This window comes from Oryzias melastigma, linkage group LG23, assembly GCF_002922805.2.
Source record: "Oryzias melastigma strain HK-1 linkage group LG23, ASM292280v2, whole genome shotgun sequence".
Classification (NCBI taxonomy): domain Eukaryota; kingdom Metazoa; phylum Chordata; class Actinopteri; order Beloniformes; family Adrianichthyidae; genus Oryzias; species Oryzias melastigma.
Genome location: NC_050534.1, coordinates 22,756,672 through 22,773,995, shown reverse-complemented (window position 1 = coordinate 22,773,995; position 17,324 = coordinate 22,756,672). Strand labels below are relative to the sequence as shown.

Genomic DNA, 17,324 nt, shown 5'->3' with positions numbered 1-17,324 from the left:
CTGATCAGACGTTTCTTCACAGCATCCGGGAGCGGAGCGGCGGCGCCCTCATCCCCCCCGTCATGGCACAGACCATCCACTACCTGCAGCTGAAAGGTGAGTGGCAGCAAAGCATCATGGGCCGTCTGAGTGCTGTTGGAGAAGCTCCGCCCACAGCAGCGTCTTCCTCCTCGCAGGTCTGAGGACTGAAGGTCTCTTCAGACGCTCCGTCCAGGTTCAGATCATCAAGGACGTGCAGAAGCTCTACAACCAGGGTGAGTGGTGCCGCACACCTGAAGGTTCTGACGGGTCCGGTGTAGTCACAGTTCTTCTGAAACCCGTCAGGGAAGCCGGTGAACTTCGACGTGTACCAGAACGTCCATGTTCCCGCCGTCATCCTGAAGGCCTTCCTCAGAGAGCTTCCAGAACCGCTGCTGACCTTCAGGGTCTACAACCAGGTCCAGGAGATCCTGGGTGAGTCCTGCAGGCCGAGCAGCACCGGCCGGCCCTCCTGGTTCTGATGCGGTTCTGAATAATTCTTCAGGTGTGGAGAGCAGCCTCAGAGTGAGCCGGTGCAAACAGGTGGTGGAGGGTCTGCCAGAGACCAACGGCATCGTCCTGAAGTTCCTGCTGGGCTTCCTGCACCGGGTAGGTCCGGGCTGGTTCTGGAGGGTCCAGTTTCGGGTTCTGGACCTACCCCTGCTGTCTCACAGTGCCCCCTGCTGTCTCCCCAGGTCTCTCAGGAGATCCTCTTCAACAAGATGAGCGCCTCCAACCTGGCGTGCGTGTTCGGCGTGAACCTGGTGTGGCCCCGGCACGGCTCCATCTCTCTGAGCGCGCTCACACCCATCAACATCTTCACGGAGATCCTGATCGAGCACTTCCCGGCCGTGTTCGGGTCGGTTCCCGATCAGCCCGTTCCCCCTCAGGACTCCTGTGCAGCAGCTGAATAAACATCTGAACCTGCAGAGAAACTCTGGTTTCAGTTCACACCTGTCTTTCCCAGCATCAGACTCGTGGTCACATGACACCAGCACGGCCCAATGGGAGCGACTCTTGAAGATCAACGTCTGATCTGATCCCAGCCAGCAGCATCTGAGTGCTACGTTAGCTGCAGCTACAACTGCAGGTTGAAATCAGACGCTGCGTCGGGTTGTTCAGGTGGTTTATTGACGTTTGGTAAGAACTCGGTACAAAAGGTCGTCGTCTTCCTGTCCTTCAGCGTCAGAGAAAACTACGTTGGCGTGAAGGACGAACACGTTCCTCTACACACTACCCTCACGTCCTCCTACAAACCAATCTACGCCGCCGCCACGCCGGCGCCGCCGCTGGACAGCCACGGGGAGTCCGGATGTTAAGTCTGCTTCTGTGATGGAGTATAAAAACGTGTAGTAAAATCGAACAGTTTCTCCCGGAGGGGCGGGGTTAAAGGGGGCGGAGCGTCAGGCGATACGCTGGGTCACATGGCACCAAAACGATGGTCTCTGATGATGATGGGGGGGATGCAGGTTCTGACCCCCCTAAAGCTGATATGGTTCTGACCCCCCCCCCCGGGTCACCCGGGCCAGTGGTTCTGTCGGAGCATCAAACGCAGCAACAGAACTTCTCTGGACCAGCAGCAAGACGGGCGATGCATACGGACCGGGGGGCAGGGACCCCCCACAGGAGCAACCGTGGCGAAGGAGGCGGAGCTCACGCGCGCCTGAAGATATGAACAAAACTAACAGTTTGGCATCTTTCGTTCTGGCTGAAGTGGGCGTGGCTTCGTGGACACGCCCCCTTTTGATCAGTAACAGCAGTCTGTGACAAAGGAAGGCAGAACATCCCATAATGTCCTCTGAGCTCCACACTGACCAGCGGCGCTGGTTCTGCTGAGCAGGACCGCCTGGTTCCGTCTCAGGGCCCGGCGCTGGTTGGATGTGGGCGGGGCCTTCAGGCGCCACATGAAAAACTAAGTTCTCTAGAAAGCTAACTCTTTAAATACTTTACTCTAGAACACTGAGGCTTGTTCGAAGGCTCATCGGCGCCCTCTGCAGACACTTCCTGTAGTCTCATGGCAGAAACGCTTGTTCTGGCGAGGCCGCCGCGGAAACCGGGTCGGACGATCCTCGGCGGCGCTGGAGTTCAATCATTAATACTTTAAGGCCAAGAATAAATAGGAAAGAACTGAAAGAAATCTGATAAGCACTGATGGTGTTTCAACCACTGCGGAGGGCGGAGCCTCTTCAGAAGAGGTGACCCCGCCTCCATCAGGACGTCTGGAGCCAGGCTACACGTTGACGTCCACCTGGCTGGGCTGGCATGGCAGCACGGAGGGGCCCGGGTTTGCGCTGCTGGTGGTTTTGATCCGAGAGGGGGCGGGCACAGTGGTGGTCATGGTGACCTGGACCAGCTGCTCGCCCTGGATCAGCCGGATGAGGGCGCGGAGGCGGTCCAGAGACGTCTGCGCGTCTCTCTTCAGGACGAGCAGACGGTCCCGCTGGTCCATGCAGAGCTGCAGACAGAACCAGAACATCAGAACCGCCTCGGCGGGCCAGCGGCGAGGAGCGGGCGGCGGTCGGATTACTTTGAGCGTGTTGTGGACTTTCTGGTCCTCCTCCTGCAGGTGAGCACACTCCCTCTTCAGCTCGCCGTTCCTCCTCAGCAGCCTCCGCTTCTCCTCCTGCCTCACTGCTCAAACAGACACGTGCACGTCAGGTGAGTGCGGGCACACCTGGGCGTGTACATGTGGCGTGCTTTTCACCTGTCTTGTGAGTCACATAGGACTGGACGAAGCTGTGCGGCCACGCCGCGTTCTCCTTGTTCAGCACCTGAAACACAGCTGCAGTCAGAGCGCCGCACGCCCGTCCCCATAAGGCCACGCCCCCCAGAGACACTACCTTCTTCTGACACTTGGGGCAGTACCAGGGTCCTCTGGGCGGAGTCAGGAGGGGCGGGTGCAGGCAGGTGGGGTGGAAAACGCGGGGGCAGTTGTGGCAGGGCTGCAGCTCGCCGTCCTCCCTGCAGACGGCGCAGGTCTCCTCGTGCTCCACGTCATCCTGAAACGACACGCAGACGCCATCAGCGGCGGCGCCACAGAGACGGCGTCTGTCCGGCGCAGCGCCGCGGTCAGGTGACCTACCTTCCAGCAGAAATCCTCAGAGTCTAGCATGTGGATCAAAGCAGAGCAGAGGTTAGTGGCAGGAGGGGGCGGGGCCATGCAGCAGGTTAACACTCAGGTGATGAGAAACCAAAGAGCTGCAGCGCCACCCTGAGGCCAGACTCGGTATGAGTTTGTTCAGGGAGGCTCTGATAGGTGGAGGTGTGTGAGGAGGAGGAGCTACCGGACTGGAGTTATGGAAGTGTTTAAAGAAAACTTTATTTATAATCAGAGACGGACAACAGAGTCAGAATGACGTTTGAAGCTGGAGTCTGTCAGGGAACGGAGAAGACACTTCCAGACCTCACTTCTCTCTAACCATCCAGAACCAATCAGAGGTTCTGTTCTTCCGTTTGGACCGAGAAGCTCAGCAGAACTTCAACCGTTACAACAGGAAATCACTCTGATTTAAAGAATGGTTCTTCCTGCTGCGTTCAGGCGAGCGGCGCTTCAACCAACAGCCACGATCACATGACACTCTCCAGATGGGTTCTGGAGAACCTTAGACGGGTCTGGACAGAAGAACTTTATAAGGAGGAAGTTTCAGGTCTGTGAGGACCAGAATTCAGGTTTGTCTGAATCTTTATTTCTGATAAATGATCAAAAACCTATTAAAGAGATTTCCTGGATTCTGTCAGCTGAGGTTCTGATGAACCTGCAGAATTTGGGTCTGAATAAATTCTGGTTCACTTCAAGGGCCGCTTCGGCCCGCGGGCCGAACTTGGTGTCGCCTGAGTGCGACTGTTGGAACTTCCTGGTTTTTGTTCAGGCTGAACTGCACCCCCTGCTGGTGGGAGGCAGGAGCTGCAGGCTGAAAGCAGCGGCTCTGGGGACATGACGAGGGGGCGTGGTCAAAGAAAGGAGGCTGCAGGTGAGCTCAGGTGTGCAGTTTGGGTGGAGGATGGTTCTGCTACTACAGGAACCGGCTACACTATGAGAGCTGCACACCTGTGCACTGATGAACTTGTGTGAAGCTCAGGTGTGTGACGTGCTGCAGCAGCTCAGGTGTGTGACGTGCTGCAGCAGCTCAGGTGTGTCCGGTGTGGCGTTACCTCGTGCCGTCAGGAAGCTGCTCAGGTAATGGGACGTCAGGCGTTTCCGCTGCACACAGATAAAAGGTGAGGTTACCCCTGAGGTCCAGACCGGTGCTGGAGCAGAACCCAGCATGGATCTCAGCTCCACCTGTCCAGGTGAGGACCTGAACCCTCAAAGACTGACCTCGGGCTCGAACAGGCAGCTGTAGGCGGGGTTAGCCGTGCTCCTCCTCTTCCTCTCCTGCCTCCTGGTCTGGATTTCTGCTCAGACATGAAGGAGATGTTTCAAAAGCTCCTGAAGCTCCTCCCCCTTTCAAGCAGCCGAGGACTACATTTCCCATCATGCAGCTGGAGTCCTGACCAACTTTAGACTTTATGAAGTTCATAACCGCTAGAGACTTTTGGCTGCTGGTTGATTACTTTCCAAACCACACCAACCTTCTAACAGGTGATTATAATTATGGGATGTTTCTCAAAGGTGTTCCGTAACCATGGTAACTGAAGTGTGGAGGAGATGCTCACCTTCCAGCTGCTCAGTGGTAACGAGGCCGAGGGCGACCATGAAGGCCACTTTCTGGAGAAGAAGAAGAGGAGGATGAAGAGGAGGAAGAGGAGGAAGAGGAGGATGAAGATGATGAGGATGAGGAGGAAGAGGAGGAAGAGGATGATGAAGAGGAGGATAAAGATGAGGAGGAAGAGTAGGATGAAGAGAAGGATGAAGAGGAGGATGATGAGGAAGAGGATGAGGAGGAAGAGGAGGATAAAGATGATGAAGATGATGAGGATTAAGATGATGAAGATGAGGATGATGAAGAGGAGGAAGAGGAGGAAGAGGAGGATGAAGATGAGGATGAAAATGATGAGGATGATGAAGATGAGGAGGATGAGGAGGAAGAAGAGTTTTCTGCAGCCGTTCTGCAGAAACTCCTTCAGATCTCACCTCGGAGTCCTGCTCTTTCTTCAGGGGCGGGGCCTTCTGGGTGGGCGGGGCGTCCTGTGGCAGCAGGTCAGACTGGGTCCTGGGGGAGATCCCGGTGGTGGGAGGAGCCTGAGGCTGGATTATGATCACCTGAAAGAAGGTGGAGGACTGACCGTGGTGTAAAGTTTGATGCCCCGCCCCCCCTCGTCATGGTCATTAACACCCCCACCCTACAAAGGAATCAGTCTGCGGTACCTTCACCGCCTCACTGACGGGGGACGCCCCGGTGGCGGGGGACGCAGCGATGATGGCGTAGGCCACGCCGGGACCCGCAGAGGCGTGCTGAGCGGCGGGGCTGGAGTCCGGCCCCCCCAGGGAGACGTTGGGGCTGAAGGTGCTGTTGGCGGTGGGCAGGGTGGGGGCCTGGTTCCGGGGGCAAAGCACAGCGCCGGCCCTCTGCAGGCTGAGCGGCTGCAGCTCCTGGCAGGGAAGGGGGGGCAGGCTGTCAGGGATCCGGGTCTTCGGCCGGACCTGCAGCAGAACCACAACTTCACAATAAAGCTGACAGCAGAACCAGACGGGTCCACTGCCTCCTGCTGGGGAGAAGCTGCAGCTCTGACCCAGAACTGGATCCCCGATTGGGCTCTGAACGGGCCGGACGGGGAGCAGGAGCTCCAGAACCGGTTACCTGAGGCAGGATGGACGCCGTGTGTCCCGCCAGCTGCTGCAGAGAGCCGCCGTGGGGCAGTTTGAGGGGCACGGCTGTGAGCGCTCCCAACACCTGAAACACAGAACCCGGTCAGAAGCACTGATCCAACAGAACCCGGTCAGAACTGTTGATATAACAGAACACGGTCAGAACCACTGATCCACTCCATGGAAACACAGAATCACTCAGAAACTGTCAGAAATGTTCTCCATCATGAGGAAAAGCTCCAAGATCATGTTAGAAACATGCTAGAAACGTCAGAAACATCATGTCAGAAACATCATGTCAGAAACATCATGTCAGAAACATCACACTTATCAGAGGAACAGAGTTTGTCCCAACACTTTGTATGATCCTTCATGATCTTTACAGATTCTGTCACTGTTGCAGCTCAAAGTCTGAAGTTCTGCTTTTCCCTGAGAAGTTTCTAGAACCTTTTCCTCTCACAGAGGAGAAGGTTCTAGTTCTGCAGTTTGTCCCTACAGAGATCCACAGAACTGACGGGGTTCCTTATTAAACCATTGACTGTATAAGAGGACTGGACTGAGTGACTCCTCAAGATTCACACATGACACACTCACACATGACACACTCACACATGACACACTCACACATGACACATTCACACATGACACATTCACACACAGAAGCAGACTTCACGGAGGAGCTTCTCTCCAGAGGGAACAGTTGGACTGGTGGAATTTGTGATATGACTACATTACCCAGAATACCTAGAGAGGAATGGAGGCTGATGGGGAGTTCAGTATTTCTTCTAGGACAGGAGTGTTAAACTCCAGGCCTCGAGGGCCGGCATCCTTTTGGTTTTTAAGAAATTCTGCCTCATCTGCTGCTGATTACCTGGATCAGGTGTGCTCAGCCAGTAAGAAGCTTCTGTGGCAGGTTAGTGGGAAAACGTGTTGGACACCGGCCCTCGAGGCCTGGAGTTAGACACCTGTGACCTACTGGGCTGTAAATGTTATTGATCATATATGTCTAGAAAGCAGTAAGTCAGGTGATGTCATCAGAGATCAACGCCACGGACGCCGTTCAGAAGGAAACAGTTGCTGTGTGGAGAACAATGAGCGGAAATTGATGTGAAAATCACTAAAACCTTCAGTCTGGAAACAGTTCTTTAAATCAGGGAGGGGGGGCATGGTTTCCATGGCAACTGCAGTGCGAGGCCTTTCATGTCAGAGAGCCCCCCCCCCACAGTTGGACCTCTGGGTTTTATTCTTTCGTTGACCTGGGTTCTAGCTCCGCCCCTGCAGGTGTCTGAGAGTGAGTTACCTGTGGGGGGGTCAGTTCGCTGGTTCTCTTGTTGGTGCCATGTGGGCGTACTCCAGTGGGGGGCGCTCTGCTGCTGGCCTGCAGGTCAACCGGGCTCACCTGCAGCAGCTCGCCGCCCGCTGGCCTCTGGCCGTTCCGGTGTGCCGTCACCATGGAGACGGGAGTCTTGGCCGGAACCACTGAGATGGCTATGCTCTGGCCAGAGGGCTTGATGAGGGAAAGGGGCTTTGTGGCCCCCACGGGGCAACCATGGACCGCCAGCTTCTGTTGGGGGCAGAGAGAGGCGGGGTTAGCTCAGACAGCTGATGCTGCATTTCTGAAACACCACAGAAGAAGAAACAGAGTAAGATGCTTTCCCAGAATCCTCCGGGATCTCCCCCTGAAGACCCCCTAGTCCACTGAGGTGGGTCGGTACAGAACCACGAAAAACCAGAATCACGGAACCCAGAACCACTGAACCATGGAACCAAGACCTGTGGAACCCAAACTATATAGGTGGAGGTCCCTCCTTCTGATGCAGCACTGAACTCTGGGAAACTGAGGCTTTTTGGTTTTGTAGAAACATCAACGGTTTGGACCGTTTGTTTGGGGGGAGGGGGGGGGGCACTGAATCATATATTACAGTCAATGCCTTTGCTTAGGTGAACGATGGCGAGCCTCAGAGCTCCGCCCTCAGAGCTCCGCCTACAGCCGGTCTGACAGCACCAGAGTGGGAATCGAACCATCAGAAGTCGACCGCTCTACTCCTGAGCTGCACCTGCAGATGTCATCAACACAGGAAAGCAGTTCAAGACCGACACAGCTGACGGTTGGACTGGACCTGATCCCAGAACCGCATCAGTGCTGATCCCGGAAGCTTCATTATCCTTCCCAGAGCAGCACTGGTCCTGGCAGCGGCGTCATTCCGGGTCCCAGAGTTACTTCCTTCCCGATCCTGGAGCAGCGTCGGTCCTGAAGCTGAACCGTTCCAGACTGAGGTGGACTCAGAGTCCAAAACAGTTCTGCATCAAGTCCAGTAGGAAAGTTGGAACCAGTTTAAAGGTAACCGGGTTCACATGTTCTATGGGTAGGTTAACTCTTTAACCAGATTCACCTTTTGACCACGTTAAGGTGGTCTAGAACCAGGTTAAATCACTGAGCTCAGAATAAGTCAGAGCCCAGAACCGAGCAGAACCGGTTCCACAACTCTGGACCTAGCATGAGAAGAACCTGGTTCCTCCTCTCAGGTTCTGTCAGAACCTTCTCTGCAGCAGGACCACAAACTTGACAACCTGACAAAAGGTTCCGGTTCCGGTCCAGACTGCTCCAAAGGTGACCTCACTGCAACGATCAAAGCCTTCCCCCCACCCCCGCTCCCTTTACAGCTTTGATGAGCTTCAAGAATGGAGGAAGCTGTGGTCTCCATGGTAACGGATGCTGCCTCAGAACAGTTCTATGCTGCCGTTCTGGTCCAGAAGAAGCGGGTTCTGTTTCACCGTCCTCCAGAACAACCAGCTGGTTCCAGAAATGGAGCAGAACCTGTTTGAGGAGTGGTTCTGCTCCGTCTAACGGACCCGGAAGAGAGATGCAGCGCCGAGCAAGAGGACGGTTCTGCTCCTAACCATGACCTGGGTCCACTGGGTCTGCAGGCTTCTCCGGATCAGAACCAGCTTTGATCAGAACCATCTGAAGGGGAGAAGCTTCATACCGACCCTGCTCTGAAGAACCAAAGCTGGAGCATCTGAGCTGCAGCCGGACCCAAGTTCTGTTTGGGCCGCTAAGCCCAGAACTTAAAGTTTAAAACGGATCAAATCATCCGGACCTTTAGAGGAAACTTTCTTCTGACCCCCCCCCCCTCCGGCAGCCGTCCTTAGAGCTTCAGACCAGAAACCTGCTGGTTCTGGTTCTGCTATAGTTCTGAGAGCAGAAGGGGACAGACGTGCACGCGCAGGCGTGCTGGCCAGCCCCGTGCTGCCCCTCCCCCTCCGTCCAAACCAAAAACAGCATCAAAGCAATCAAAATGGAAATGTTCGGCATGAATGAAGCCCCTCCCCCTTCCTCCCGCATGAAACTCCGCAGAGTTTCTCCATGGGGGGGGGGGACCCCCTCTCCTCTCAAAATGGAAGCTTCCACTACCGAACTGTGCGGGGAGTAGTGAGGCTTCGGGCGGAAGTCCGGACTGGCCCGGTTCCGAGCGGTCCAAATGAAAGTACAGAACCTCGGTGAGAGGGAGGAAGAGGAGGGTGGAGGAAGACTACCGTAAACCCTGTGCTAAAGAACTGAACTGCGCATGCGCGGAGCTGGCCGGGGTGCTGAACCGCCACTCCGCCTCCGCCGACCACCGGACCCGCGGCCGTCTCCTCCGGGGGCTGCCCGGCGCAGAGCCGCCCAAAGTTCACGGAGGACGGGCTCGGAGGCCCGGAGAGCGGCGTGAACTCAAAGAGTCGCTCTCGACCAATCAGCCGCCACGGCGCGGTCACGTGAGCGACGAGGAATACCGCCGGCAGACTGAGAGTAAAGTCATAAAACTGGACCTTCCTAAGAGGTGAAGACGCCGAGATGAGGCCGGAGGTTCCGAACCGGACCGGGTCTCCGGCGGGCCTTGCGGGCATGGTTCCGGTAAAGTGTGGGTCGGGCTGGCCCCCTCCCCAGCGGAAACATGTCGACCCTCTCAAAATGGACGCTAAAATGTTCCAACATTACACAACTTTAGAGTGGAGACGGACCGAACCGGACCGGACCACGTCCTCCTCTAGGGGTGGGGGGTGGGGGTCACCGCTGAGACCGGGAGCCCCCCCTCCCTCTCCGAACAATCAGAACCGGGGGTCTGCTGATGGGATAAAACTTCACCACAACAAAGTCCCCTCGCGGGGGGGTGGGGGTCCCCTCGCGGGGGGGCGAACACAATTCTGCTGATAAAGTTTCTGCTGAACCCGCGCGGCCAGAGGCTCGCGGGCTGCCGGGAAAAGGCCACGGGGACCGGCTGGAACTCCTCGGAGCCCCGCGGCGGGAGGGGGTCGACCCCCCAAGTTTTCGGAGGAACAAAGCAGTTTCAGCGGCTCATAAATATGCAGGTCGCGTCCCGCCGCCGCGCCGCAGCATCGCTCCGGTTCCCGCAGAAAGGCGCCTCCGCCGCGGAACCGGGAGCCGCCAAAGTGCATTTAACGGGGACGGGTGGGGTGTCGCCGCGCGCCCCGGCTCCCCGGAGCGGCCGCTCCGAGCCCGCGCGGCTCCGCTCGGCTCCGCGCTCACTTCTCCAGCAGAACAACACGATGTTTCCGTACCTGATGACATTGGATCTCCACTTTCAGCGCCTCTTGCAGGCCCGGTACCTCCATGTTCCGCCCGCTGAAGCACTTTGGTCGGACTTTGGACGCGGCGCAGCCGAACTTTGGACGGAATCGGGATTTTAAAGCCACAATAACAATGAAAGAAGAACTCCGGCTGCAGAGCAAGTTCTCGCTTCTTTACAGCCTCGGACTCATCACACACTTTCCGCCCGTCTCCAAAAGTGCTTCACAGCGGGCTCGGACGGTTCCGGTCTCCACCGGCGGCTTTACGGTGATCGACCGGGCTCGGGAGCGTGCGGCACGGGGCGGCTTCGCTTTTATTTAGCCAATTTTAAGTTGAAAACTTGGGACTATATTTTGTCCGAGTCCGCGGCTTGATTTCACTTTGCCTGCGGAAAAGTTGCGCTTCGGCTGTCAATGGTAATTCTGAAGTTCCCGGATGGAGCAGCGCGAGCGACCCCCGCACCCCCACCCGGGCAGGCATGCGCAGTGCGCAGCAGAGAGGAGGGGTCAAAGGTTAGACTCCCGAGAACCCGCGAAGGCTGGAAACGAGAATAAATAAAAGTAGAATAAAAAAGTAGAATCGGGACTGTTTGCATCAGATATAATTTTTTATTAAATATTCTCTTTAAACGACACATATTAGGGCCACCAGCAAAGAAAAGAATACATTTAAATTAAAAAAAAAATGAAGAAAAAGTCAACATTTAGTTACAAAATAACTTGTAAAATAAACTTTTTGGATTGTTTTTGTCATTATTTGAACGAGATGTTGCATCTCCATTCAAATAATGAAAAAACATGTTAGGTGTGATTTTAATTGCATGCCTGATAACAAAATAATCCAAAAAGTTACTATGGACACCGGACTTTATGGCATTAACTAGAAAAACTTTTCATGAAGAAAGTTGGAGGTAAGCCTTAATATATTCACACTAAATCCAAATGTCAAGCTGAAATGGTATTAAAAACATATTTGATTTAATCCTTTAATACAAAATTATATTTATCAACACAATGTTACTAAATTTTATTCACAAAACAATTTTTTAAAAGTCCATTCCACCGTTTCATAAGAAGAAAGGTATATTTTCTTTTCTTTCCTGAGAAAATAAAATTCAACATTACAATAACAAAAATAAAAATAATCAGTCAACACAGGTACCTCAGGCGGTGGAGCGGGTCGGCCAATGATCGAAGGATAGGCGGTTCGATTCCAGCTCCCGCCAGCCAAACTTACCTCCAGCGTGGTGACCATCAGCATGTCCCGTTGATGGTCAGAGCGACTACAGGCGCGTACTGGCAGCCACGCCTCTGCCAGCCGCCCCGGGGCAGCTGTGGCTACAGTAGTACCGTCACCAAGTACGAATGAGGTGTGGATGAATAATCTTAGCGCCTTGAGCGTCTGGAAAAGTGCAGATAAATCTAATCTATTAGTTATTACAGTTATTTCTCACATTGCTGATTTTCTTAGTAAATAACGTTTTAATTCATATATCTATTACTTTAATCACATAAAGGATCAGTTTAAGTTAAGATTTAAGAATTTTCTCTTTTTTCTCATCGTTTCAGGATTTTATTCTCACGTATTTATTTTATCCTCTGTGGTAGTAAACACTCTGAAAACCTCGCCACCGACATCCTGTCAGTCTCCGCGGGAAGTATGAAGGTGAGAAGAAGGGCGGAGCTTCTACCACCTTCACCTTCGGCAGGTAGAAGACAACAGTACGTTTTAGTTCAGTTTCCTGTCGCTTCTCACTGAGAGGATCGTTGAGCATCATCAGCTGGACCGGGTTCTCCAGGCCCGGTTCCTGCTCTGCCTGAGCAGGACGAGGTTCTTCTCCATCTTCCTTTATTCTCCTGACATTTGGGAGGTTCTGTCAGTGTAGAGCCGCTACAGAGTCCAGGATTTTGGTCTTGGTGAACGGCTGAAGGTCTGATGATGGAATCACAGATATTTGTCATTGTCTCAGTGATAGAGTTGTTCATACATTTCTCTCCTATTTGCTTTGTATGATTTTAACCTCTTTTCTCTTTCTGCTCATTTGAGGTCTTGCTCAGCTGGTGTCTGGAAGGTTGCAGTCATCCAGGCTGAAGGCTGTCTGGAGGCTGACACATTACAGATACTTGAAGATGCTGACGCCGACCTATTGCTTTGAACTATGACATTAATGATAGAACCAGTTTGAGGCTGTTTTTCCTTCCACACCTTGAGAGCAGCAAATGTAAATAAAATAAGACCGCCCCTGAAAGGTTATAAATATGGAAACCCTGGACCTAGATCTTCAGAGCGGGTGGAGACTGGTTTGAACATTCTCTGTCTGTTCTCCTTGTGCAAGTAAAATCTGATTTAAGAACTGACCCCTCTCTTGTCTTCCTTTCAGAGAAATGTTTCAGGTTGTTTGAACCTAACACTCAGGTACAATGAAGACAGTGCTTCCTGGTCAGTCCAACACTCATACTTTAAATCAACCCATGGTAAAAAAACAAAAACAAACGTACTACTAAAATAATACATAAAAAAGTGGTGGTGAGTAAAACCTGGAAATTTAAACAATAAAAAACCTACAATAATAAAAATAAACACGAGAAACATCCAGTTTGTCCCAGTTTACAGGAAGATCTCCAGGTTTAATGGTTCCTCGCCACAGTTACCGGGTTTATTGCAGCGTTTATTGCGGGTAGGAACTGGAGTCTTTTTGTCTTTACTCTGCTTGACCTGCAGCGTCTGATGAAGACGACAGCTCTAGCTGTCTCCGATGCTCCGCTCTGTTGAGGCAGCAGGAGTTTGGGTGGTGCTGATGACCCACCCGCTGGAGAGCTTTCCTCTGCTCCTCTCTACAGCGGCTGAACCAAGTGCTTATGCAGTGCGTTAGTGCACGGTAGAAGGTCACCAGCAGTCTTTGGTTGATGGTTTTCCTGAGTAACCTCAGGAAGTCCAGTCTCTGCTGGGCCTTTTTAGCAGCTCCGTGGTGTTTGTGCTCCACGTTAAGCTCTCCTCCATGAGGACTCCCAGGAAGCAGAATCAGTCTGTGAGGACGGCAGGAACTCACCTCCAGAGGCCGGATCGGGCCGGGCCGGCGTCAAATCCTGACTGTGGGAGGTTCACGCCGTCATCAGAACCTGTGATCTGCAGCTCTTCAGGTTCAGAACTTTAGAATCCAGAGAAAGAAGCTCCGGTTTCACCAGCAGAGTCCAGAGCGTGTCTGACCCGAAACTGAAAGATCGCTCAGGTGTTTTCCTCTGAGCCTCACCTTCTTTTAACGTATGTGAGAAGCCTGACCCAGAGGGCGAGTGGGGGTGTCAGCTTCTGCTTCAGCAGAACCCTGATGACTGAAACAGGAGGCGGAGCCAGCAGAGACCGCTGACAGGAAGTCTACAAAATAAAAAACAACAAAAAACCCAGAGAAGTTTAACACTCCGAGTTCCCAGCTGCCCTCAAACACACCAGTCTGACAGCGACCCCCCCACCTTCAGCTCAGCTGACACTTGAAAGGATGTCTTATGTTTAAAGAGCTGTTTCCATGGAGACAGTGAAGGGCTGTGAAGGGATGTTGACTGACTGAAGCGGTCCTCTCCATCAGAGCTGCATTTCTACAGACAGAACATCTATGATCATCAGCTCCACATAATTACTGTCAACACGGCCGCTAATTAATTGAAGCCAATCTTCTCTAACGAGCAGATCTGAGGGATGGAGGGACCGACAGCAGCAGCTACGAGTAACCGCTCCACCACAAATCTGCAGTCATGACATTCAGAGATGCTCTCATCACCAGGTGAACAACGGAGGACCACATGGGAGGAGCTAAGAGCTTCACCTGAACTCCATCTGGAGCTCTGCATCAGATAAACTCTCCGAGGAAACCAGTGCTCCCAGAGTAGGATGGGTTTTCACAATCCTGATGGACGATCACAGCAGAAACATCAGACTGAGCTGAAATTACATCATTCCTCCTCTGGGGGCGCTCTCATTGAGTTCTCCCCATTTCCTGAAATATTCGTTTTTTTTCTTGACTGTCTTGGATTCAGTCCCAGTTCAGTAGCTGTTGGATCCTTTGTGTTTTCTGTTTAAGATCTGTCTGCGACACGAGCGGTTCAGGTACGGGGTGTTGGACACGAACGCAGTTCTGAGAGACTTTAAAATATGCTCAGCCCTCCTGCACCTACCAGACCGGGTCAACAGGTGGGGAGGGACACCCAAAATAACACATCACCCCACACACGTGCACCACGCCATACAATACTGAAGGGACAGGGAAGTCCAACCCAGGGAGCACAGCACACGTCGGTCCACTCCACCACCTGAAACCCGGTTCTTGCTCGGGGCTGGCTCTAAAATAGATTAAAAAGAGATATAAAATCATAAAAAGCACAAGTACACAGGACTAGAAAGTGGTTGAGATGGACGATCGTCCCCAGAGTCCTGGGTGGGGGCCAACTCTCCCAGCCTCAGTGGAAACTTCCAGCACTGCACGCTCTTAGACGCTGCAGTGTTCCGTCTGAGGTGGTGTGATGAGGCCGTCCGCACATCCAGGGTGCAGTGGACTGAAGCGGCGACCCCTTCCCAGTTCAGTGACGAGCCAAGGTAGTCACCCCCAGGCGTCCTGCTGTCCACGCCGAGGCAGCTGGCCAAGGGTGGAGTGGAAAGGGTAGAGGCACTTGGGTCCACGCAGAGGCCGGTCCGGTCCACTCTCAGGCCACAACCAACAGGGTACAAAAGGAATTATAAAATCATGATAACCAAGCAAGGCAACACAGACAAAGTAGCAGGGGCTCACGGTCCAACCCTGTGGAGGACAGGCAGGAGATCAGAGCAGCACCATTACAACTCTGCCTTTTATTGGCTCCACCACACCCTTTTGGCAATCGAGAGGGTTGCCAACACCTGTGTAGCAGGTGCAGCGCATGTCATCCTGCTACACTAGCAGTGTTTAGTGTTAGCATCTCTGTCTTTGACTGATGCTAACAGTGTTAGGTGTTAGCATCTCTGTCTTTGACTGATGCTAACAGTGCTTAGTGTTAGCATCTCTGTCTTTGACTGATGCTAACAGTGCTTAGTGTTAGCATCTCTGTCTTTGACTGATGCTAACAGTGTTTAGTGTTAGCATCTCTGTCTGTGACTGATGCTAACAGTGTTTAGTGTTAGCGTCTCTGTCTGTGACTGATGCTAACAGTGTTTCGTGTTAGCATCTCTGTCTTTGATTGATGCTAATAGTGTTTAGTGTTAGCATCTCTGTCTTTGACTGATGCTAACAGTGTTTAGTGTTAGCATCTCTGTCTTTGATTGATGCTAACAGTGTTTAGTGTTAGCATCTCTGTCTTTGACTGATGCTAATAGTGTTTAGTGTTAGCATCTCTGTCTGCGACAGATGCTAACAGTGTTTAGTGTTAGCATCTCTGTCTGTGACTGATGCTAACAGTGTTTAGTGTTAGCATCTCTGTCTTTGACTGATGCTAACAGCGTTCTCTGTTAGCAGATCTGTTCATTTTTTTATGTCGGATGCCCGTCCAACAACCCTCTGCATTTTTCCCGGACTTGGGACCGGCACATGTGAGCACTGAGTGGTGCCCCCATGTGGCTGCATTAAAAAACTTGAAGTATTCTTAAATAATCCAAATCTTTATTTAAAGAGTACTTTTCTAAAAGTGTAGCTCAGAATGCTTCACTTTAAAACATTTACAAATTTCAAACACAATAATAATAAAAATAAAAACACATAGAATTGCCGCCCAGTTCTGCCTCAACACTTTTCATCAAACCCTGAATGTTTTTCCCCCAGAACGGTCCTCGCTGCTCTGAGGTTTTCTACAGACTAAAAGGATGTTGTTTTCTCAAAGCCAGGTCAAACATGTTTCATTTATGGAAACTCTTTTTGGATTAAGGGGAAGCCGGAGCGCCCGGAGAGAACCCACTAAGTTTCACAGGGGGCGGGGCTTTGAGCTGATTGGTTACTGGGACATGTTCCCCATGTTCCCTAAGTAGTAATGATGATGCTGCAGAACGTCGTCTGTTTCCGTCTCTCCTCTCCGATCTGCTCACGTTCCCCTCACTCATATCTCGGAGCAGCTTTGGCCGTCTCGCTGTTTGGGTTTTTTCGGCGCGACTTTGCTGTTCGTCAATCGATCTCCTCGTGCCGTTTTTCACGCAGACGTGCAGCTGGACAGAGTTCCATGAATCTTCATGGTGATCAGATCCTAGTTTTCATCCTAATGCTAGACTTATTTCTGAACAGAGAGAATTAAAAATGAGAGAAAAGTGTGAAAATATTCATGTTTGTCTGAGAAAAGTCTAGAAAATGTTAAGTGAGGAGAACTCTCTGTGACCCCAATGGGAAACATGTTTGCTTTCAGTGAGATAAAAGACACACAGGAAGTAGTCAAAGATGTTGACCAGCGTCTAAAAAAGAAGAAAAAAATGTGGCAGCTCTTCAGGCTCAAGTGATGGAGTTGGAGTCCTACGCAAAACAATGGAACCTGGAGCTTCTGGGAGTTCCTGAACACCCCACAGAAAATGTAAAAGCCAAGGTCATCGAACTGTGTCAAACCAGTGTTGCAGAGGACCTTCAGCAGGCATCAGCCGCCGTGGATCTTGCTCACCGTCTTGGGAAAGTTAACCCAACCAACACGTCCCAGAGCTATAATCGTCTGGTTCTCCCAACCATCCTACCGACATGCTGTCTGGAAAGCTGCTAAAAATAACGTCTTTCTTCCAGAGAAGAAACTTCTCTTTGCTGAAGATCTTTCTGTCAGAGAGGTCTGACTGAACGTGTGGCCTTTAAGGAAGGCAAGTTTATGTGTAGCACATTTCATGTAGAGACAATTCAAAGTGCTTTACATAAAACATTAACAGAAACAATCAAAGTAAAAATGTGATCATTAAAATAAAATTAAAAGAACGTAAAAAGATTTTAATTTAAAACAAGCATAGATAAACTTTTGAATACATATTAATCAAACTGAGAACAGGTGAGTCTTTAACCTGGAT

General features: G+C 52.0%; 2 protein-coding genes across 3 annotated transcripts in view; one reads left to right on the top strand and one right to left on the bottom strand.

Annotated features, from left to right (window-relative positions):
* The window catches only part of LOC112154179 (rho GTPase-activating protein 8), a 3,128-nt gene extending 2,175 nt beyond the window's left edge, over positions 1-953 (top strand). The window contains exons 8-12 of the mRNA XM_024284931.2: positions 9-96; positions 177-254; positions 325-453; positions 524-627; positions 714-953. Of these exons, the coding sequence (XP_024140699.1) occupies positions 9-96; positions 177-254; positions 325-453; positions 524-627; positions 714-932 (618 nt within the window). The 3' untranslated portion in view covers positions 933-953. The remainder of the gene's footprint in view (positions 1-8; positions 97-176; positions 255-324; positions 454-523; positions 628-713) is intronic.
* Positions 954-1,127: 174 nt separating this feature from the next.
* phf21b (PHD finger protein 21B) lies at positions 1,128-11,647 on the bottom strand. Of its 2 annotated transcripts, none has more exons than XM_024284917.2 (13): positions 10,331-11,647; positions 7,068-7,331; positions 5,760-5,852; positions 5,327-5,602; positions 5,093-5,239; positions 4,675-4,726; positions 4,337-4,413; positions 4,171-4,219; positions 3,101-3,123; positions 2,859-3,017; positions 2,723-2,789; positions 2,546-2,649; positions 1,128-2,473 (listed from the first exon to the last, which is right to left on the bottom strand). In XM_024284917.2, the coding sequence occupies exons 1-13, from the start codon at positions 10,382-10,384 to the stop codon at positions 2,249-2,251; spliced, it is 1,590 nt and encodes a 529-aa protein (XP_024140685.1). In that variant the 5' UTR covers positions 10,385-11,647; the 3' UTR covers positions 1,128-2,248. The 2 variants fall into 2 exon arrangements, with proteins under 2 accessions (XP_024140685.1, XP_024140695.1); XM_024284927.2 differs by having other exon boundaries at positions 5,093-5,221; positions 10,331-11,646.
* Positions 11,648-17,324: the final 5,677 nt, after the last annotated feature.

What these genes read in the sequence shown, in the direction of transcription:
- phf21b (XM_024284917.2), bottom strand. Translation starts at nt 10,384, where the DNA reads ATGGAGGTACCGGGCCTGCAAGAGGCGCTGAAAGTGGAGATCCAATGT. An exon ending in AGAAAGAGCAGGACTCCGAG is followed by an intron (nt 4,727 to 5,092) that starts GTGAGATCTGAA and finishes CTTCTTCTCCAG; the next exon opens with AAAGTGGCCTTCATGGTCGC. An exon ending in GCCCCAAGTGTCAGAAGAAG is followed by an intron (nt 2,790 to 2,858) that starts GTAGTGTCTCTG and finishes GCTGTGTTTCAG; the next exon opens with GTGCTGAACAAGGAGAACGC.